The sequence below is a fragment of the Xenopus tropicalis genome, chromosome 7 (assembly GCF_000004195.4).
Source record: "Xenopus tropicalis strain Nigerian chromosome 7, UCB_Xtro_10.0, whole genome shotgun sequence".
Classification (NCBI taxonomy): domain Eukaryota; kingdom Metazoa; phylum Chordata; class Amphibia; order Anura; family Pipidae; genus Xenopus; species Xenopus tropicalis.
In genome coordinates, this window is record NC_030683.2 from 126668378 (window position 1) to 126691980 (window position 23603).

Consider the following 23603-nt stretch of genomic DNA (forward strand, 5'->3'; position numbering starts at 1 on the left):
GGGGGGGAACAATACACTGTGCCACTTGGCGCCGGGGGGGGGGAACATACACTGTGCCACTTGGCGCCGGGGGGGGAACAATACACTGTGCCACTTGGCGCCGGGGGGGGAACAATACACTGTGCCACTTGGTGCCGGGGGGGGAAACATACACTGTGCCACTTGGCACCGGGGGGGGAACAATACACTGTGCCACTTGGCGCCGGGGGGGGGGAACATACACTGTGCCACTTGGTGCCGGGGGGGGGGAAACATACACTGTGCAACTTGGCACTGTGGGGGGATAGACACTCTGCCACTTGGCACTGGGGGGGGGACAATACACTGTGCCACTTGGCATAGGGAGGACAATACACTGTGATATATATATACGGGATATACACCGTGCCACTTGGCGCTGGGGGGAGGGATATATACGGGATATACACCGTGCCACTTGGCGCTGGGGGGAGGGATATATACGGGATATACACCGTGCCACTTGGCGCTGGGGGGAGGGATATATACGGGATATACACCGTGCCACTTGGCGCTGGGGGGAGGGATATACACTGTGCCACTTGGCGCTGGGGGGAGGGATATACACTGTGCCACTTGGTGGCCCTTCGCCTGCCCCAGTGCATACAAACAGCTTTCTTTTGTTTTAGGTCAGTGATCCCCAACCAGTGGCTCGGGGGTAACTTGTTGCTCCCCAACCCCTTGGATGTTGCCCCAAACCAGGGAGTTATTTTTGAATTCCTGACTTGGGGGCAAGTTTTGGTTGAATAAAAACAAGATTTCCTACCAAATAAAGCCCCCTGTAAGCTGATAGGGTGCATAGAGGCACCTAATAGCCAATCACAGCCCTTATTTGGCTCCTCCATGAACTTTTATGGTGCTTGTGTTGCTCCCCAAGTCTTTTTACATTTGATTGTGGCTCATGAGTAAGAAAGGTTGGGGACCCCCTGTTTTAGGTCATTAGGGGCCACTCATATACGGAGTGAATTGTTCTTTTACACATGAGCTGTATATATACATTATTGGTGCAAGGGCTCATTAGCTCTGGGTTCTCTGGGCAATTACACAGCTCTTTTGTCAATGGGAGGTATAAGTTTCCTTTTACCCAACCTATGACTAACTTTTTTCAATTTTCACAGCACTTGCTCCGCCTCCTTCATCAGCTTCAGGGGTGGGTGATTCAACCTGTTTCTGTCAAAGACATGATTAAAGGGGAACTACACCTAAGCAACGTTCCTGAGGTAACAAACGGACCTGTGGATATTGTGCACAGAGGGCCATTTATTCCTGCTCCATGTTTATCAGTCAGGGCAACTTTCCAATAAATTACACTGGAACCAGGAAACAGCTCCCTGCAAAAGAAACCCGTGTCCCACCCTATAAACATAAACACAACTCCTGCCCAGTTCCTGCCGGCGACTGCAAATGGTTCTGGTTCTGGTTCTACAGGACTGGTTGGTTTATAAAGAAAACCCACACGCGTGAAAACAAAGACCTTTATTGAGTTAGTAGCCATAAAAATGAGAAGTAATATGTTACAAAACCAAAGGGATTGGGAGTAGGGGGGAGTATTTAGGTGTCCGGGAGTGTTAGGGGGTCCTCCATGGGAAGAAAGTGGATCAGCAGTTACTGGCCGTCCCTGCAAGAGAGAGGAGAAGAGATGAGGTTCCGAAAGAGGCAATTATCTAAATAGAAAGGCACCATCCTGTCATTTTATCTGTGTTTGTTTGCTAACACTATGGCATTTCAGCTGCTATGGGTATCTAGGGCTTCTGACGCTAGCAACTAGAGTGCGATGCAATTGGAAAAGGAGCACAGAAGATTTGATTTGCAGGTCTGTGAGTGCCCTCTGCAGGGGATATTTATGTAGGCCGTTTGGGGAGAACCTGGAGGAAAATAAGTGCTTGTCGATAGTTGCATTTTCATGTTATATATTTCTTTGTTGTGGTCACTAGGGTTATGGGGCATAGCAACCACATAGCAGTTCAGTTGCAGTTTAAGTGGGTATAGAATAGAGAGGTGGATTCAAACACCAAAAAAAAACCTTAAACAAAAATAATCCTGTTTAATATGCACAATTACTGGCACTCCTACACAACTGCTCTTGGGGAATGCTGGGAAATGTAGCCTGCAGGGATGACATCTCGGATACAGTGCATGGTTTCTAGTGTAGCAGGAGAGCAAAGTAATTGACAGGGGCAATAACACACAATGTTTGTCCCCAGGTCTAGTAGCCCATAGCAACGGACAGGCAGCACTGAGGCAAAGACCTGATAGGTTGCTATGGGTTACTATATTTATAATCCCCCTGTACCTGGAGTGATGAGCTGCTGCTCTTGGGCTCGGGTCCTGCGACTGTAAAAAGAGAAAAATATATTTTATTAGGGAGAAATAGTAGGAGTAGCAATGGGGGGGGGGGGGGGATTGAAAGGTTGCACCACTGGGGTGGGGGGGGGGGCGAATGTAAGGTTACACCACTGGGGTGGGGGGGTGAAAGCAAGGTTACACCACTGGGGTGGGGTGGGGGGGTGAATGCAAGGTTACACCACTGGGGTGGGGTGGGGGGGTGAATGCAAGGTTACACCACTGGGGTGGGGGGGGTGAATGCAAGGTTACACCACTGGGGTGGGGTGGGGGGGTGAATGCAAGGTTACACCACTGGGGTGGGGGGGGTGAATGCAAGGTTACACCACTGGGGTGGGGGGGGTGAATGCAAGGTTACACCACTGGGGTGGGGGGGGTGAATGCAAGGTTACACCACTGGGGTGGGGGGGGTGAATGCAAGGTTACACCACTGGGGTGGGGGGGGTGAATGCAAGGTTACACCACTGGGGTGGGGGGGGTGAATGCAAGGTTACACCACTGGGGTGGGGGGGGTGAATGCAAGGTTACACCACTGGGGTGGGGGGGGTGAATGCAAGGTTACACCACTGGGCTGCGGTGGGGGGGTGAATGCAAGGTTACACCACTGGGGTGCGGTGGGGGGGGGGGCGAATGCAAGGTTACACCACTGGGGTGCGGTGGGGGGGCGAATGCAAGGTTACACCACTGGGGTGCGGTGGGGGGGCGAATGCAAGGTTACACCACTGGGGTGCGGTGGGGGGGCGAATGCAAGGTTACACCACTGGGGTGCGGTGGGGGGGGCGAATGCAAGGTTACACCACTGGGGTGCGGTGGGGGGGCGAATGCAAGGTTACACCACTGGGGTGCGGTGGGGGGGCGAATGCAAGGTTACACCACTGGGGTGCGGTGGGGGGGGCGAATGCAAGGTTACACCACTGGGGTGCGGTGGGGGGGCGAATGCAAGGTTACACCACTGGGGTGCGGTGGGGGGGGCGAATGCAAGGTTACACCACTGGGGTGCGGTGGGGGGGCGAATGCAAGGTTACACCACTGGGGTGGGGGGGGTGAAAGCAAGGTTACACCACTGGGGTGCGGTGGGGGGGTGAATGCAAGGTTACACCACTGGGGTGGGGGGGGGTGAATGCAAGGTTACACCACTGGGGTGCGGTGGGGGGGTGAATGCAAGGTTACACCACTGGGGTGGGGGGGTGAATGCAAGGTTACACCACTGGGGTGCGGTGGGGGGGCGAATGCAAGGTTACACCACTGGGGTGCGGTGGGGGGGCGAATGCAAGGTTACACCACTGGGGTGGGGGGGTGAAAGCAAGGTTACACCACTGGGGTGGGGGGGTGAAAGCAAGGTTACACCACTGGGGTGGGGTGGGGGGGTGAATGCAAGGTTACACCACTGGGGTGGGGTGGGGGGGTGAATGCAAGGTTACACCACTGGGGTGGGGGGGGTGAATGCAAGGTTACACCACTGGGGTGGGGGGGGTGAATGCAAGGTTACACCACTGGGGTGGGGGGGGTGAATGCAAGGTTACACCACTGGGGTGGGGGGGGTGAATGCAAGGTTACACCACTGGGCTGCGGTGGGGGGGGTGAATGCAAGGTTACACCACTGGGTGCGGTGGGGGGGGGGGGCGAATGCAAGGTTACACCACTGGGGTGCGGTGGGGGGGCGAATGCAAGGTTACACCACTGGGGTGCGGTGGGGGGGCGAATGCAAGGTTACACCACTGGGGTGCGGTGGGGGGGGCGAATGCAAGGTTACACCACTGGGGTGCGGTGGGGGGGGCGAATGCAAGGTTACACCACTGGGGTGCGGTGGGGGGGCGAATGCAAGGTTACACCACTGGGGTGCGGTGGGGGGGGCGAATGCAAGGTTACACCACTGGGGTGCGGTGGGGGGGGCGAATGCAAGGTTACACCACTGGGGTGCGGTGGGGGGGGCGAATGCAAGGTTACACCACTGGGGTGCGGTGGGGGGGGCGAATGCAAGGTTACACCACTGGGGTGCGGTGGGGGGGCGAATGCAAGGTTACACCACTGGGGTGGGGGGGTGAAAGCAAGGTTACACCACTGGGGTGCGGTGGGGGGGTGAATGCAAGGTTACACCACTGGGGTGGGGGGGGGGTGAATGCAAGGTTACACCACTGGGGTGCGGGTGGGGGGGTGAATGCAAGGTTACACCACTGGGGTGGGGGGGTGAATGCAAGGTTACACCACTGGGGTGCGGTGGGGGGGCGAATGCAAGGTTACACCACTGGGGTGCGGTGGGGGGGCGAATGCAAGGTTACACCACTGGGGTGCGGTGGGGGGGCGAATGCAAGGTTACACCACTGGGGTGCGGTGGGGGGGCGAATGCAAGGTTACACCACTGGGGTGCGGTGGGGGGGGTGAATGCAAGGTTACACCACTGGGGTGGGGGGTGAATGCAAGGTTACACCACTGGGGTGCGGTGGGGGGGTGAATGCAAGGTTACACCACTGGGGTGCGGTGGGGGGGCGAATGCAAGGTTACACCACTGGGGTGCGGTGGGGGGGTCGAATGCAAGGTTACACCACTGGGGTGCGGTGGGGGGGTCAAATGCAAGGTTACACCACTGGGATGCGGTGGGAAGCTCTATAGTTCTGTAATGGGAACTCAACGCAACATTGGAACAAAAAATGGAGGTAAAGTGTGAAAAATGGAGGCAGAAATAATGCATATAAACGGCTGGTCACTCACTCCTGCTTCTGATTGAATTTGCATCGGCATTTCCCACCTAAGGAACAAAAGATTTACACGTGAAATTGTGGGGTAACAGCCCAGCGACACAAACAGGGTGGGATTGGGAGGCCAAAACAGGCGCAGATAGTGCAGCAAAGTTATTAAATATTGTCTCCTCCCCTGGCAATGTCACTATGAGGGGTTCCTCAGAGGCACTTACTCAGTAATATAATGATCCCCATAGCGCACAGCACCCCGGCCACAATAAGGCCCCCGATCTTCAGCGATTCATAGTCTGGGAAAGATAAAAGACCTGATTCAGCAGAATCCCAAGCAAATGGTTTATGAGAAGCAAAAACATCCTCCTTGCCAACTCTGTGCCAAGCTGGGCACACCCACCCATTCTCTGTAGTACTTCACCCAGCCAGCCACCCATTCTCTGTACTAGTACTGCACCCAGCCAGCCACCCATTCTCTGTACTAGTACTGCACCCAGCCAGCCACCCATTCTCTGTACTAGTACTGCACCCAGCCAGCCACCCATTCTCTGTAGTACTTCACCCAGCCAGCCACCCATTCTCTGTACTAGAACTGCACCCAGCCAGCCACCCATTCTCTGTACTAGTACTGCACCCAGCCAGCCACCCATTCTCTGTAGTACTTCACCCAGCCAGCCACCCATTCTCTCCAGTACTGCACCCAGCCAGCCATTCTCTGTAGTACTTCACCCAGCCAGCCACCCATTCTCTGTACTAGTACTGCACCCAGCCAGCCACCCATTCTCTGTAGTACTTCACCCAGCCAGCCATTCTCTGTACTAGTACTGCACCCAGCCAGCCACCCATTCTCTCCAGTACTGCACCCAGCCAGCCAGCCAGCCATTCTCTGTAGTACTTCACCCAGCCAGCCACCCATTCTCTGTACTAGTACTGCACCCAGCCAGCCACCCATTCTCTCCAGTACTGCACCCAGCCAGCCACCCATTCTCTGTAGTACTTCACCCAGCCAGCCACCCATTCTCTGTAGTACTTCACCCAGCCAGCCACCCATTCTCTGTACTAGTACTGCACCCAGCCAGCCACCCATTCTCTGTACTAGTACTGCACCCAGCCAGCCACCCATTCTCTGTACTAGTACTGCACCCAGCCAGCCACCCATTCTCTGTAGTACTTCACCCAGCCAGCCACCCATTCTCTGTACTAGTACTGCACCCAGCCAGCCACCCATTCTCTGTAGTACTTCACCCAGCCAGCCACCCATTCTCTCCAGTACTGCACCCAGCCAGCCACCCATTCTCTGTAGTACTTCACCCAGCCAGCCACCCATTCTCTGTAGTACTTCACCCAGCCAGCCACCCATTCTCTGTACTAGTACTGCACCCAGCCAGCCACCCATTCTCTGTACTAGTACTGCACCCAGCCAGCCACCCATTATCTGTACTAGTACTGCACCCAGCCAGCCACCCATTATCTGTACTAGTACTGCACCCAGCCACCCACCCACCCATTCTCTGTACTAGTACTGCACCCAGCCAGCCACCCATTCTCTGTACTAGTACTGCACCCAGCCAGCCACCCATTCTCTGTACAGGTATGGGATTCATTATATGGAAACCAGAAAGTTCCAAATTATGGAAAGGCCATCTCCAATGGACTCCATTTTAAACAAATAATTCAGATTTTTAAAAATGATTCCCTTTTCTCTGTAATAATAATACAGTACCTGTACTTGATCCCAACTAAGATATAATTACCCCTTATTGGGGCAGAACAGCCCTATTGGGTTTATTTCATGGTTAAATGATTCCCTTTTCTCTGTAATAATAAAACAGTACCTGTACTTGATCCCAACTAAGATATAATTACCCTTTATTGGGGCAGAACAGCCCTATTGGGTTTATTTCATGTTTAAATGTTAAGGCATGGAGATCCAAATAACAGAAAGACCCCTAGAATACCCTAGGCCTGAGCATTCTGAATAACAGGTCCCATACCTGTACTGCACACCACCCAATCTCTCTACCACGCCCACCCAAAGCCACCCAGGGGATAACTGGGAGCAGGGAATATGATGGCGCCTCTGCACACATTAGTTTGGGCAACAAAGCAAAGCTGCAGAGCAGATAATTAGCAAAATATACACAGAACAGTATTCTTTTATTTGCTTGAAATGTTCCATGCTTGTTCTTTAATGGTGCAAGACACACAGAACATAAATAGCACAATGTGTGGCCGACTCCATTGGGAACTTACCGTAGACGAACTGCGAGTTGTCTGTAAATGAAAAGAAAACAAAGGACAAGTTAAAATCATTTGCTTCAAGCAAACTTCTCTGTGTATGAAAGTTATCCCCGAGTACATATGGACAGTCTCAGGATCTGGATGAAGCCCGCAGACACAGAGCCTAGGGGCCACATTTCAGTTACTTACGTTCGGGACTCTTAGCATGGAGACCAGGGAGAGCTGAGGGGGAAATAAGAGATATAATAATTATATTATTCAGGGGGTGGAACAGTCCAATAACTAGAGCATACAATCATTTACTTTTAGTATGTTACAGAATGGCCAATTCTAAGCAATGTTTTTATTGGTCTTCATTATTTATTTGTTATAGTTTTTAAATTATTTGCCTTCTTCCAACTCTTTGCCGTTTTTAAAATGGGGGTCACTGACCCCAGCAGCCAAAAAAAAAACCTATTGCTCCAGTTTTATTGTTATTGTTACATCTTAGAACTTCTTTTTCTATTCAGCCCCTATCTTATTCATATTCCAGTCTTTCATTTAAACCACTTCCTGGTTGCTAAGGTAATATGGACCCTAGTGACCAGATAGCCGCTGAAACTCCAAACTAGAGAGCTGCTGAACAAAAGGTGAACACAAAGGTGAACAACCCCATTAAGACCCACTCTCTGCTCAAACCTAGATTAAAGCTGCCAATTATGGGGGCCCTAAACCCCCCTTAGGCTTGCTGTGTTTGACTGTACACTCCCAGCATGCACTGTAGTACAGGTAGCTGGCTGAAGGCAGCCCGAAGGCAAGGAGGGACTTTGAAAGCCTTTAAATAAATAACTGCACGGATCTAACCCTCAATCCTCCAACGGGAAAATGGCTTCTTCCTCCATATTGGGACAGACATATTCTACCCAAGTTATATAGGATTTGTACATACCTGTCAGCATCAAAAAGAAGGCTACTGTTGCTTCCTGCATCTTCTAGCAGCAGTTCCTCGCAGCCTGGGGAGAAAGCAAAGCACAGAGTAAACAGCCGCACCTTAAGTAGATTGAATTTGCTATTTATTTTATACGGTCGCACACCAGATGTCACACTCAGTGATTGGCCGGCAGACTCGGGGTAGAAGGGGTTCATAGAACAGACAGGAGCATTAAATAAAGGTATATGCCAACTATACAACAATAACTTCATCAAAGGCAAAAGCCAAAGGATAAGTTTAGTTTCAGAGCTATTAAAGTTTTTATTAACTGCCAATATAATGAATTTTGTAACAGCGCCACCTGCTGGTCAGTTCCTGTAACTGTACAGACAGAGATATCCCTTCAGAAGGAAAACAGAGAAGGGTTCTGATGTTGCTCTAGAAGGAGATGGGAAAGGGCAACTGAGGTTTCTGATCTCTTGGTCTGACCAACTATTGGATTACACCAGTGGAGGATGGACTCGCCAAACCCCACCGCCACTATTTCCTTGCAGAGAAAGGCAGCAGTTAAAGCTGCAGATTCGAGTCCTTTAGACCAAATAATCTGATCCCTAGGGCCAAAACGTTAGAATTAGCCCAATATTGCCCACCTTAAGAGGTCATATTGGAGAAAGATCCGCTCATTTTGCGGATATATAATACAATTATATTTTTTACAAATTATGGCCACCTTAACAGGAACAACCCAGAGCAGTGTTAGTAGTGTGTATGCTCCTTCCCTTCCATCCTCATTTACATAGCCTGAATTGTGCTAATGAGTAAATGTCATTAGGAAATAAGACACTATATAAGTATATTATCTATAAGAATATTCAGGTATCAGACCCCTTATCCGGAAACCCATTATCCAGAAAGTTCCAATTTATGGAAAGGCAAAATATACATTTTTATAAATAATTTACTTTTTCTCTGTAATAATAAAACAGTACCTGTACTTGATCCCAACTAAGATATAATTACCCCTTATTGGGGCAGAACAGCCCTATTGGGTTTATTTCATGGTTAAATGATTCCCTTTTCTCTGTAATAATAAAACAGTACCTGTACTTGATCCCAACTAAGATATAATTACCCCTTATTGGGGCAGAACAGCCCTATTGGGTTTATTTAATGGTTAAATGATTCCCTTTTCTCTGTAATAATAAAACAGTACCTGTACTTGATCCCAACTAACACATATAATTAAAAGACAATTTGCAATTGGTCTGGGATCATAGGAGTCACAGTGCACACAAACAAGCCAAGGCACACATACATGCTAGGCCCCATCAGCCAATGAATGGGCAGAGTTCTGCCTGTTACTCCCACACTACTTCCTGTTACAGTTAGAGCTGCATCACTTCCTGTCAGCTGATCTCTGAGGGAGCACACAGCCCATCACTAAATGGCGGCTCAAGGGAAAGGATGTGAAAGGGCAATATTTACTGATATATATTTTCCAGTTTGGGGAGATTCTTTAATAGGCCACTTAACATAATATAAACGGTCTGTTGGTTACGTATTCATCCTGGGGGTGTAGTTTCCCTTTAGCTGGAGAGAGTAACGCATGAAAATCAGTTTTATAGACAGGGAACTAATGGGCAGATTTAGTATATGCCCCTGTGCACTGAGCCACTGGGGCAACTAGAAATGATTGGGCTTACGTATTACGTATTTATTCTGGGGTATAGTTTCCCTTTAACTGCCACAGTTCTACAGTCCATATACCGCCTGTACCATAGGCCCAAGGGAAACTGAATGGCAGAAACACTGCTGACATGTATCTTTGCATATAACAATGGCCTTATAAATTAGTGTTCGTCTGTTTTGCAATCATCTTTATCCTTTCCCTTTATTATTTTCAGAAGGACAGCGCCCTCGCTGCCAGTCCTCACCCCATGCCCCAGGGTGAATAGGAACCTGTTTACCTTTGGCTCACAGAGGGTAAGGGAGGGGCTCGGTGAGAACACCGTGATCTCTCAGAGTCAGAAATGCAGACTATAGCCACTGCTCTGTTGCCCTGGGGCAGTTCCTGCCTGACTCCCATCCCATGTCTCTGTCAGCAGGTACATAGAACATGTATAAATATATAAAAGACAATTTATCACTGAATCAGCAGGTAAAAAATTCTGAAACACTAGAGGAATTCTGAAATTTGACTGTAATACTGAGGACCTCGGTCCACCAGCACTCATGCTATCTTGGGATACACGGCGGCCCTCCATCAGTTGCGAGACCTTCCTGCCAAATCTGCCCTTTTTCTTTTTGGTTCTTGATTGCTTCTTTTTGCCTGGAAAGATTTTGTGTGCAATATTTTCATAGTGTTTCGTAGTCTGGAAATCCTCTGCTTGCAGCATGTTCTGTATTTATATTAAGTACAGGTATGGGACCCATTATCCAGAATACCCCCAATAAGGGGTAATTATATCTTAGTTGGGATCAAGTACAGGTACTGTTTTATTATTACAGAGAAAAGGGAATCATTTAACCATTAAATAAACCCAATAGGGCTGTTCTGCCCCAATAAGGGGTAATTATATCTTAGTTGGGATCAAGTACAGGTACTGTTTTATTATTACAGAGAAAAGGGAATCATTTAACCATTAAATAAACCCAATAGGGCTGTTCTGCCCCCAATAAGGGGTAATTATATCTTAGTTGGGATCAAGTACAGGTACTGTTTTATTATTACAGAGTAAAGGGAATCATTTAACCATGAAATAAACCCAATAGGGCTGTTCTGCCCCAATAAGGGGTAATTATATCTTAGTTGGGATCAAGTACAGGTACTGTTTTATTATTACAGAGAAAAGGGAATCATTTAACCATTAAATAAACCCAATAGGGCTGTTCTGCCCCAATAAGGGGTAATTATATCTTAGTTGGGATCAAGTACAGGTACTGTTTTATTATTACAGAGAAAAGGGAATCATTTAACCATTAAATAAACCCAATAGGGCTTTTCTGCCCCCAATAAGGGGTAATTATATCTTAGTTGGGATCAAGTACAGGTACTGTTAAATTATTACAGCGAAAAAGGAAATAATCTTTAAAAATTTTAGTTGATTATAATGGAGTCAATGGAAGATGGCCTTCACATAATTCAAAGCTTTCAACAGGTATACAACATACCTGTATATAATTAGGGATCTCATTGTTGAACTCTATCACAGGCTTTTTGCATGCCAGCTGCCCATGGTGTAACTGTACCCCTCAGCGACCCACATGGCATCAGCGCAGGAAGTCTAGCCAGCAGCCAAAATGAATACACATAACAGCTGCCAGCCTTGTATAACAGGATAGAGAATACCTGCCCCCTTGCCCTGACTAACGAAGCAGCCAAGGAAACAGAAGCTACTGGGGGGGGGGGGGGGGGGGGGGAGGAAATGGCTTCATTAAATAGACTGAAGAGATTATAAACCACTCCCTGCCCCAGAGGAGCTTACAATCGAATCTATTGCATCAAGAGCCAATTAAATTATCTTGGGGGTATGAAGAGGACCATTCAGCCACCATCTGTATTTATGGGGAGCCATAGTACTAAGTCAGCCAAGCCCTCCCCCCTGGGAGCTACCAGTTGTAGGCCTACAGGTTACCTGGTAGTGGCCCCTGCCATCAAGTAAATCAGGGCCCAAATGATAATAAACTGGACCCTGCAGACATGGCCACACCCCCGGTTGAGGTTGGGGACCCCTGATGTAGTGAGTGATATTTTTCTATTGTTTGCGGTTTTTGAGTTATTTAGCAGCTCTCCAGTTTGTAGTTTTTGCAATCTGGTTGCTAGGGTCCACATTACCCTAGCAACCATGCATTTGAATAAGGTACTGGAATATGAATAGGAGATAACCTGAATAGAAAGATGAGTAATACAAAATCACAACAACAATACATCTTTTGACTTTTAGATGGGGTCACTGGCCCCCATTTGAAATAGACTGATTCTTTCAAATGGGGGACAATTAACCCATCTAAAGCAAATAACTGAAATAACTTAAAAACAATGAAAAAAAAAAAGAAAAGAAATAACGAAGACCAATTGAAAAGTTGCTTAAAATTGGCCGTTCTATAAAATACTAAAATTTTTATTATTTTTAGAAGCCCATTACCCATTGATAAATACCGGTCTAAAAATCCCATAGCAATGAAGAGAAAGTGAGTGAATGTTTCTGCGGATATCTGCCCCTTATGAATAAACACAACTCTTGGGTGAGAAGCAAACAGGAATTTCTCACAAGAATCCAGTGTAACCAGAAAGGACCCAATGAGAACCCAGAATGTGTTCCTTACAGAAACCATTACATGTACCGGCTATGGCCGGCGCTGCGAGGGGCATGATTGGAGGGAGGAAAACATTTGGGTTTGTTCTTGTCGGACAAAGCTGTATTCATTCTCTCGGAAGGAGCCTCCCCTCTCGAGCCCCCAGTGCTCAATGCTGAGCTTTATGTGACAAGGGTCTCTCAGCCTCAGGGTTACACAGTTCAAGATTCTTCAGTAATTCCGAATTATAGAGATGTTTATTTAGTGTCTCTTGAGATGGTCCTTGTTTCCATTGCCGGAGAGGAGTCCCTGTAAGCGAGCAGGCCGGCCCAATTTCCAGAACCCCAGGAAGAAGGTGGATCGTCCATTGGCACAGCAAAGGGGCACTCTTTTTTTTTTTTGTTTTAGCACAAATTGCCCACCCACCATAGGGCATCCCTCTCTCCCAACTACGATTTAGAAAGTGCCATTAAAACAACCCAACTTTACAGTAAGTCAGTCGAGTATGAGAGACAGAGTTGAACTAAACAATTAGCAAAAGTGGGAAGAAAAGGAAACATTTTCGGGCACACCCCATGTTCATACTGGCCATGCCCCTTATTTGGGCAGAAACTCTACCAATAAAAACCAAAGCAATGCAAAGTGCTTTCCACTGACAACTTATATTGTTGCCGGTGGAAACCCTTTTCGGAGAGGTTACTCGCCTGCCATAGTAGAGATCTATCATGGGTTCTTACCCTCAGGTCAGACTGGGCCGATCCCTGTCAGACCTGATCCCTGTTACTGCTCCCCAGTCCACCGGTTTCACTTACATGTTCAGGGAAGGACGTTGGGCAGGTGGAAGGAGGGTTAGGGAGGAGCGGCGGGGGCCCATGGGGGCTGTGTGACCGGCAGCGGCACCTTGTGGGTTGCGGGGCCCCTGGGGGGCAGTCCCGGTGGGTCCTGCACCCACCAGTCCAACCCTGCTTACCCTTAGGGCAGGGATCCCCAACCTTTCTTTCTCGTGAGCCACAGTCAAATGTAAAAAGACTTGGAGAGCAACACAAGCACCATAAAAGTTCATGGAGGAGCCAAATAAGGGCTGTGATTGGCTATTAGGGGCCTCTATGCACCCTATCAGCTTACAGGGGGCTTTATTTGGTAGGAAATCTTGTTTTTATTCAACCAAAACTTGCCCCCAAGTCAGGAATTCAAAAATAACTCCCTGGTTTGGGGGCACTGAGAGCAACATGTTACCCCTGAGCCACTGGTTGGGGATCACTGATGAAGGTCATGGCTACTTATGAGCTACAGCTTTTTGTTTTTTTAACTTTTTGTTTTATTACTGCCTTCTAGGGTTACCATATCATCTGAAAATAAGTCATTTCCTAGAAATGCACTTTGCTGACTTGTAGTGATGAGCGAATCTGTTCAGTTTTGCTTTGCTGAAAAATTCGCGAATCTTTCAAAAGATCCGAGAAACGGCGAAAAATTTGCTAAACGGCAAAAATGTAGTGCGGCAAAAAAAATTGTTGCCTGCGGCTATTATTTTGTCGCGTGGCTATTGTTTGTTGCCCACGGCTATTGTGTTGTCGCTCACGGCTATTATTTTGTCTCCCCCAAGTCAGGAATTCAAAAATAACTCCCTGGTTTGGGGGCACTGAGAGCAACATCCAAGGGGTTGGGGAGCGACATGTTGCCCCCGAGCCACTGGTTGGGGATCCTAGCCTTAGGGGGTTAGGATGGGGGGGGGGGGGTGCAAATAATTTTCTAAAATATGAATGTTTTTACACTGACTACTGTACTTTGTGTAGATCATTGAAAAATCCAAGCAGGTACAAAAAAAAAAAAAAGGTATGTAAGCCTGGGAAATGCAGTACAGGGTCACCACTGTGTCATCCCCCCCCCGCCCCACCCATTAACTATGGCCCTAATTAAAATCCCCAAATAATATCTAATTACCAGTTTCTTCATCCCATACCCTCTTTACTCCCTTAACCCCTGCAGCTGGGATTGGGCACTGCTGCCTTCAGACTGGGCAAATGCCATCATACTCTGTGCCTACGAGGCCCTGGCGAGGTCCCACTTATGGCTGCACTCTCTCATTCTTAGGAGCTGAGAACATTTTACCAACCGTTGCCGTCAGATTTATTTATAAATTAGGCTGAGGTTACACTTTTTATATCCCACCCAATCAGAAGGCAGATATTATACATATACATATTTTTGTCATTATTTTTAGCCCAAGGTACATTTTCTACCAGGACAGTTCGTTAAATGGTTAAATGACACAGTTCGGCATGGACCAATCGTCCCATCTTTTTGTTATCATTTATAAGGTGGCAAAACGTTGGCCAATAAAAACTGCCAACTCGGCCGGATTCTTTTCAGTTCTGACATGAGATTTAAAAAGCATCATGTTTGCCAAGGACCAGCAACCAGATTTTAAAGGGGTAGTTCATGTTTAACTTAACTTTTAGTATGTTATAGAATGGACAACTCTAAGCAACTTTTCAATTGGTCTTCATTATTTATGTTATAGTCCTTAAATTATTTGCCTTCTTCTGACTATTTCCAGATTTCAAATGGGGGTCACTGACCCCGGCAGCCAAAATACTATTGTTCTTTCATGCTATAGTTTTATTGTTACTTTTTATTACTTATCTTTCTATTCAGCTCCTCTACTATTATATATATCAGTCACTCTCTCAAACCACTCCCTGGTTACCAAGGTAAATTGCACCCTAGCACCCAGATAACTGCGCAAAATTCCAAACTGGAGAGCTGTAGAAAAATTTAAAAAAATTAAAAAACTACCAATTATAAAAAATGAAGATCAATTGCAAATTGTCTCCATCATACTAAATGTTAACTGCTATGGTGCAACTAACCTTAGCAACCAGGGAGTTGTTTGAATGAGAGACTGGTATATAAATAGGAGAGAACCCCGAATAGTAAAATCAGTTATAAAAAGTAACAATAACAATAAAACTGGAGCCTCACAGAGCAATAGTTTTTGGCTGCCGGGGTCAGTGACCCCCATTTGAAAGTTGCAAAGATAATAAAATAATAAAGACCAACTGAAAAGTTGCTTAGAATTGTCCAATCTATAACATACTAAAAGTTAACTTACATGTGAACCACTCCTTTAACCCCTGGTTATGATTTTTTTAAACAATGTTGCAAAAACCAGTCTCCTCCAGCAAAGACCGGTCCATCAATCTGCTGGTATATGTTACATTGTGTGAAAAGGCAGAGCCACCGGGGCAGAAAATGGGAAAGGACAAACAACTTTCAGTAGGGGTTGTTCACTTATAGTGTGTTGTAGAGAGTGCTATTCTGAGACAAATGCCAATAGGTCTTCATTTTTTACTATTGGTATTTTTTTAATTATTTTACTTTTTGTTCCACAGCTCTCAAGTTTGGAATTTCAGCAGTTATTGGGTTGCTAGGGTCCAATTTACCTTAGTAACCAGGGAGTGGTTTAAGAGAGTGACCGATATATGAATAGTAGAGGGGCTGAATAGAAAGATAAGTAATAAGTAACAATAACAATAAAATTGTAGCCTCAAAGAACAATAGTTTTTTGGCTGCCTGGGTCAGTGACCCCCATTTGAAAACTGGAGTAAGAAGAAGGAGGCAAATAAGTGAAAAAAAACTATAAAAAAAAAAAAAATAATGTAGACCAATTGAAAAGTTGCTTAGAATTGGCCATTATATATCATATTCAAATTTAAGTTAAAGGTGAACTACCCCTTTACCTGATAATATCAAAATATGTTAGTATAATAGTATAAAAGCACAATATAAATAAAAGCTATTTGCTGAGGAGTACAATAACAGGGCTGCATAACCCTCAGTTACAGAACCCAATACGACATCTGCTATATAGTCCTGCTGCCATTAGTGATGAGCGAATCTGTTCCGTTTCGCTTCGCCGAAAAATTCGCGAATCTTTGAAAAGATCCGCGAAACGGCGAAAAATTCGCGAAACGGCAAAAATGTCGTGCGACAAAAAAAATTGTCGCCCGCGGCAATTATTTTGTCGCGCGGCTATTATTTCGTCGCCCGCGGCTCTTGTTTGTTTCGTCGCCCGCGGCTCTTGTTTTGTCGCGCGGCTATTATTTCGTCGCGCGCGGCTATTGTTTCGTCGCGCGGCTATTGTTTCGTCGCCCGCGGCTATTGTTTCGTCGCCCGCGGCTATTGTTTCGTCGCCCGCGGCTATTGTTTCGTCGCCCGCGGCTATTGTTTCGTCGCCCGCGGCTATTGTTTCGTCGCCCGCGGCTATTGTTTCGTCGCCTCGACAATTTTTTGACGTGCGGCGAAATTTTTCATCCGTTTCGCGAAACAATCCGCCAATGGCGAAACGCGGAAATTCGCCGCGAATCCATGCCTGGCGAAACTTTTCGCCCATCACTAGCTGCCATGTATATATACAGGTATAGGACGCGTTATCCAGAATGCTCGGGACCAAGGGTATTCCGGATAAGGGGTCTTTCCATAATTTGGATCTCCATACCTTAAGTCTGCTAAAAAAATCAATAAAACATTAATTAACCCCAATAGGATTGTTTTGCATCCAATAAGAATTATTTATCTCTTAGTTGGGATCAAGTACAGGTACTGTTTTATTATTACAGAGAAAAGGGAATCATTTAACCATGAAATAAACCCAATAGGGCTGTTCTGCCCCCAATAAGGGGTAATTATATCTTAGTTGGGATCAAGTACAGGTACTGTTTTATTATTACAGAGAAAAGGGAATCATTTAACCATGAAATAAACCCAATAGGGCTGTTCTGCCCCCAATAAGGGGTAATTATATCTTAGTTGGGATCAAGTACAGGTACTGTTTTATTATTACAGAGAAAAGGGAATCGGTTTTAAAATTCTGAATTATTTGATTAAAATGGAGTCTATGGGAGACAAGCTTTCCATAATTCGGAGCTTTCTGGATAACTGGTTTCTGGATAAGGGGTCCGATACCTGTATTTATCTTTATTTATAAAGCACTACTGTTGTACACAGCGCTGTACAGTAGAACCTTAGCAGTTGCCTCTATTGAAGGAAGTGCTGCACTGAATTTCCAGTTCGGTGCTAGAGGGACCCTGAGAAGGACATGCTTTTTCTTCCATACCCTAAAAAGAGCGCATTTTGCTGCCATTGGGGTTCCCTATTTGCTTTTACACATGTATTTACCTCAGGAATCTCCACCCCTCTCCCTGGGACTTCCTGCACACAAACTCCCAGTCACAGCCACTACAGACACCACATACAACAGAGAAAGGCTGCTCTAAAACAGATCTCCATTCTCCCTAAACTTTATATATGCTGTTTGTATGTATGGACAGTGCTAGCTGTGACTGAATTTCTGTGCAGGAAGGGGGAGGAGGCCCCATCCCCCTGTGAGAGAGTAGCGGAGGTAAAAGAGACAGATTCCTGAGGTAAATATGAGTGGCAAGTGAAAAAGAGAACCCCTGTGGCAGCAATGAGCGCAGATATTATTAATACTATTATCAACATTTATTTATAAAGCGCCAACATATCCCGCAGCGCTGTACAATAAGTGGGTTCCATACATTGGACATACAGAGTAACATATAAAGCAATCAATAACGATACAAGAGGTGAAGAGGGCCCTGCCCAAAAGAGCTTACAATCTACATTATTATTATTATTATTTATTTATAAAGCGCCAACATATCCCGCAGCGCTGTACAATAAGTGGGTTACATACATTGGACATACAGAGTAACATATAAAGCAATCAGTAACCGATACAAGAGGTGAAGAGGGCCCTGCCCAAAAGAGCTTACACTCTACATTATTATTATTATTAACATTTATTTATAAAGCGCCAACATATCTCGCAGCGCTGTACAATAAGTGGGTTCCATACATTGGACATACAGAGTAACATATAAAGCAATCAGTAACCAATACAGGAGGTGAAGAGAGCCCTGCCCAAAAGAGCTTACAATCTACAAGTTCCTATGTAAAAAGGGACTGCCCTCCATCTGCTATCATTGAGTCCCAAAAAGATCATATATAAATGATTAAATCAGTACATTTATACGGTTCCAATAGAGAAGCAGCAATGCCGCATTTCAGGGGTTTCTGGGCCCTGACACAGATGCTGTACTGTGGAAAGTCTTGGAATAACTGAATTACTTCACATGTGAAAAGTTACAGCCACTTTTTGTACTTGCGTGAGGGATACTAACATGGCCAATTGTACTATTTGTATTTGTTGGCAAAACACCAGCAATTCTTGCTTTATGGCAGTGATTTAAGCTATAAACTCATGACCAGAGTTTGCTGTAAGAGTGCTGGCACCCAACTACCCACCTAAACATTTTGTTTTTTGCTCTCTACAGGGTCCAGATAGCAGACGGCCTGCAGAAGAGAGGGCACAGCACTCTACTGAACACTGAAGAGCCCTGACACCATCTATTGGTGCCCATCTCTTGGCAGCCGGGCCAAAACTAGTGGTATGGCACAACCAGGGTGGGTGCAGTTAGCAAAAAATTAGTTTGTAGTCTCTTCACTCAGCAGCAGCAGCGAGTGGAGGGTGGCAGTTGCCTTGGGCACAAGTACCTCTTGGCCTGGCACTTCCTTGCTCACACTTTACCAGAGCAAGTGCCCCACAAAATACTGTACATAGCTGGATCAAGTATCCTTTTCCTAAAAGAGTTATTTACATTTACTGGACTGCTGTCTGGTAAGCCATGGAATTTTGCTTTCTCACCCACACACAGACAAACACACGAGGTCCAACAACACACCATTGGTCCCTGTCTGCGAGTTAAGGTGGCCATACACAGGCTTATTGTAGCTGCCGATATTGGTCCCTTAGACCAATTCGGCAGCTTATCGGCCTGTATAGGGGCAGCAAAGAGGGGCATGCCTGACCGATATCTGTCCTGAAATCGACTTGATATCGATCGGGCAGGTTAAAAGATTTTGTCGGTTCGGGGACCACATCGGCTCGTTGATGCGGTCCCCGAAACCGACTGCCCCATTGGCGCCAATATAATTCAATCGTTTGGCCCCAGGGATAAACACACGTAGGTGGGGATATCGGGTGAAGATCTGCTCGTGTATGGGCACCTTTATTTACTTTTACTGGAGTGCTGTCTGGCAAGCCATGAAACTCTGCACTCTCACCCACACACAGACATGGTCTAACAACACACCATTGGTCCCTGTCTGCGAGTTAAGGTGGCCATTCACGGGCAGATTCTGGCCCTTCAGAACGATTCAACAGCTTATCTGTCCGTAAATGGGCACCCCCAACGGGCCTACCCAACTGATATCTGTCCTTAAATTGGGCAGATTCAATTTTCTGTCAGATCTGGGACCACATCGACTTGTTGATGCGGTCCTCAGTCCAACATCACCTATGTCGGCTATTATGATGCAATTGTTTGGCATATCGGGAGAAGATCCGTTTGTTTGGCGACCACACCAAATGAGCAAATCTTCCCTTGTATGGCCACCAATATAGTGGGACACGGACCAGATGACAAGGGAGGAGCCTGGCATTTCTAGTACACAGATGGACAAACAACACCCCCCCACCAACTAATGACTGTCTCTTATATCTTACAGCAGCCCCAAAGGCATTTGCCCCAGTCCACAGATTGCCAGTCCAGGACTGGTTTTGACCCTGCTGTCTGCGGACATCTGTGTTTATGCAGGATAAAGCTTTCTGGGACCAGATATAGCCCTTTAATCTAAAATATTTTCCATGCTCTGAAGCAACCACACAGGTCATGATCTCCAGATGGCTAACCACTTCATGTTAGTATGGTCGCCAGGGTCAGAACTGGGTGGGGGAGGCGGTGTTTCTGTGGAGTTTAAAGGGTTCCCAGCTGTAGGGCCAGAGGGCGACACTGCAGTCTACTGTTATTGTAAGGCAGAAGCCAAGATACAAACTGCTGTCATGGGGAAAAGTTGTTTTTTTTACTTTATAAATATTTTTTTTAACTCTTACACTTGCGCTACTGGACCCATTAATCATGTGGATCTTCAAATGGAAATCAGAAGAAACAATCTCCCTACCTATGGTACAGGATTGGGCTGGCCTGCCAGGGCATCAGAGAATCTCGCAGTGTATGAACAGATCCACAAGCCCCATCTTCTTTTTAACCTAGGCATATAGAAACTTATATAGGCATAGGAACCCTATATAGGCATATACTCATTATATAATGTGAGAGTGGACCCTTAATATTATATAATGTCTAGTGGCAAACGTGGGCTGTTCCTTCTGAAATACCTATATTGGTATAATTTTAGGCTACCTCTCTGTACAGGTAGTGAGACAACCAAGGGGGATGTCCCAGTTATGAAGGGTGCCATTTATAGGTGGGTTTGGTTGACCAAACCCCACTGATGACAGAAGATGTCCCTTATCCCTGTAGCCCAAGAAGAAGGCTATGGGCTGTAAAGAGGTTAAGGCCAGTCAGAGAGACAATGGCAGCTAAGAATAGGCTAAAATAAAAATCTGCGCCATAGACATTAGAGAGGCAGCAAAACAATGGGGAAATTATTACACAGTGACGTAATAAATAAAGTAAGCATAAATAACCCACAATTGGCTGTTATTACATAGATGAGGCAGCAGCTGTAGCTATAACAGAATGCACTGTGTTGACATGGGTTTAACCAGGTTGATTTCAGAGATAAAATGCTTGGTGCAATATCCAGTTGTATTTTTCCAGTAGCCTTACAAAAGGAGGCCAGGAGCAGGCCTCGCCTTCTAAAGGCAATTTTCTCTCTCTCCGTGACAAATCCCCCTGCCCCCAGATGCGGGTAAGGACCCAGCACTCTCTTTAATTGTGGAAATACAGGTTTTACACTTGCAAGGTGTAAATACTTTCATGATTTTAAAGAGACCTTTGGCTTTTTGAAAATCTCAGCTCAGTTCACCTTCACCTGCAGCCCTGATGAGGCTGAACATTAGTGACTATTAAAGGGATACTGCCATGATTTTTATGGGACACTTTTTATTTCTAAATGACACTGTTACACAGCAAATAATTCCCTCTGCCATTTAACCTTTTATTCTTGACCCAACAAATGTATTTGTAGCTGTAATATTGGTGTGTAGGCGCCATCTCAGTGCATTGTGCCTGAGTCTGAGCTTTCAGCCGGCGCTACACATTAAAACTGCTTTCAGCTAACCTATTGTTTCTCCTACTCCCATGTAACTGGAGGAGTCCCAAGCCGGACTTGGATTTCTTACTATTGAGTGCTATTCTGATACCTACTGGGAGCTGCTATCTTGCTCCCTTCCCATTGTTCTGCTGATCGGCTGCTGGGGGTGAGGTGAGGGGGGATTTCACTCCAACTTGCAGCGCAGCAGTGAAGTGTGACTGAAGTTTATCAGAGCAAACCATGATAGTATTTCTTTAAGTACTCAGTAAGTCCCACTGGCTGCCAGTGACCATAAGAATGTCAGAATGCATGCACGACGGTGCCAAGCAATATCTCACAGCCATGAACCAAATGCCATGAAACACACCCTGCTGAGTCAATCCATAGGCAGTTAGAATAGTGCCCCTTTCATTGCTGAGGCGCATCAGCCACACAGCTTCACACACACATCAGGTTACAGGGTATTGTAATGGTTTCTCCTGCTCCAGCGCTTCCATAAAGCACATTTAGTAACCAAAGAGACAGCAACGGGAGACGTATCTCCGCACCCAGCCCAGCTTAATGTCTCATCAACAGTCCAACAAGTCATAAAAAGCTGTTTATAGGGAGGACACCCCCCTCCACCATTAAAGCCATTCTGGAGAGTCAGAATATTCCTGGGGCGAGTGCCATTAATCTTAAAATGCCCATGTTACGGCTGAACTACAACTTTGCAGGGAGAAGTTGGGCAACCCGGGCACAAAACTACACACATCTTGCAGTTAATACACAATGTAACAGGCTACACCCTCCTAAAATCACAGCATTGGGATTTGGGGCGAATTTCCCCTTTACTCTAAGTATAAAGCCCCAGAACTAATAAAAGTTATTATCATTCATTGGAGCCAACTGAGAGAATCCCACTCTTTAACCCTTCAAGCAAGCAGATAAAACATGGACCTTTAATGTTATTCCTTTTTCAGCTGGCGCTACTATAAATTTATATAACCCAGTAGAGGTTTTTTATTTTATTTTTTTTGGTGCATCTTCCTAATTCTAAAAGTTTTCAGCTAAACAAATCTGTCTCATTTCCCACTCTCAACAGAGCATGAGATTTTCAGCCCTGGGGGGGGGGTTAGTTTCACCACTAATTGTTAAAAAGATTGTGGGAATTGATAGTATAAATAAATAGTGATCCTTCCTCCCCTGCAATTCTGTGATGGGATCCTTATTTGCTAAATAGAAACAAAACCCAAGAGAATAAACAGAGGCTGATACAAAGTATCCAGTCTACTTACCCAAAACAAAGGTTGTTTTCCCTGGATCAAGCAGGAACAGACTGGCAGCTTGTTCAGCCCTCAGCAGCTTCTATCTCCCTCTGGGGTCCCACCCTGCTGCACAGGTGAGAACTGGCCCTACTGGCTCTGACTGTCAGCCAGCCCCTCCCACTGGGAACATCCCACAGCCAGCTGCATCCAGATGGGGGAGTTTGGGTTAACCCTCTCTCCGCCTCAGGATTTTGGAATTAAGGAATTTAAAGGGGAAATTCGCCTGACGTTTGACTATATTTTAAAGCACCGACATATTAGAAGAGTGTATATATCACACATACAAAGTGCATTAAAAATCTGCCCTAATATACACCAGGGCTTAGCAGTGGAGAAACTAATGGGGGTGCGGGGGGGGGGGGTGTCTGGGCCCTCTCGGGGCCCACTGGACGTTGGTGATGACGCCAATCCAGCACAAAAATTGCATCTGGAAGGGGGGGGCCGTACTAGTTATGTTACTGGGGCTTAGTGATTATATGGTTTGTAACCCTGGCAACTGGGAGGCATAGAAATTGCAAAGCAAAAATATCATTATTAATGGTTGCGCTGTTTATTTAGCCGCCCCCTACTGACCTTCCCACCTGTCCTTCATATCAGGTCTTGGTTGCTAGGATCAGTGACCGTCACAACTATCTATCTATTATCTATCTACTCTAT

At 46.3% G+C, this 23603-nt stretch overlaps 1 protein-coding gene across 3 annotated transcripts; it reads right to left on the bottom strand.

The window, feature by feature from the left end:
* Positions 1-1479: 1479 nt before the first annotated feature.
* fxyd3 (FXYD domain-containing ion transport regulator 3) lies at positions 1480-23062 on the bottom strand. 3 transcript variants are annotated; one of them, XM_031905147.1, is made up of 9 exons: positions 22917-23040; positions 20542-20629; positions 8221-8284; positions 7482-7514; positions 7305-7325; positions 5273-5347; positions 5071-5107; positions 2312-2352; positions 1480-1636 (listed from the first exon to the last, which is right to left on the bottom strand). In XM_031905147.1, exons 3-9 carry the CDS (start codon positions 8258-8260, stop codon positions 1617-1619), a joined length of 267 nt encoding a protein of 88 aa, XP_031761007.1. In that variant the 5' UTR covers positions 8261-8284; positions 20542-20629; positions 22917-23040; the 3' UTR covers positions 1480-1616.
* Positions 23063-23603: the final 541 nt, after the last annotated feature.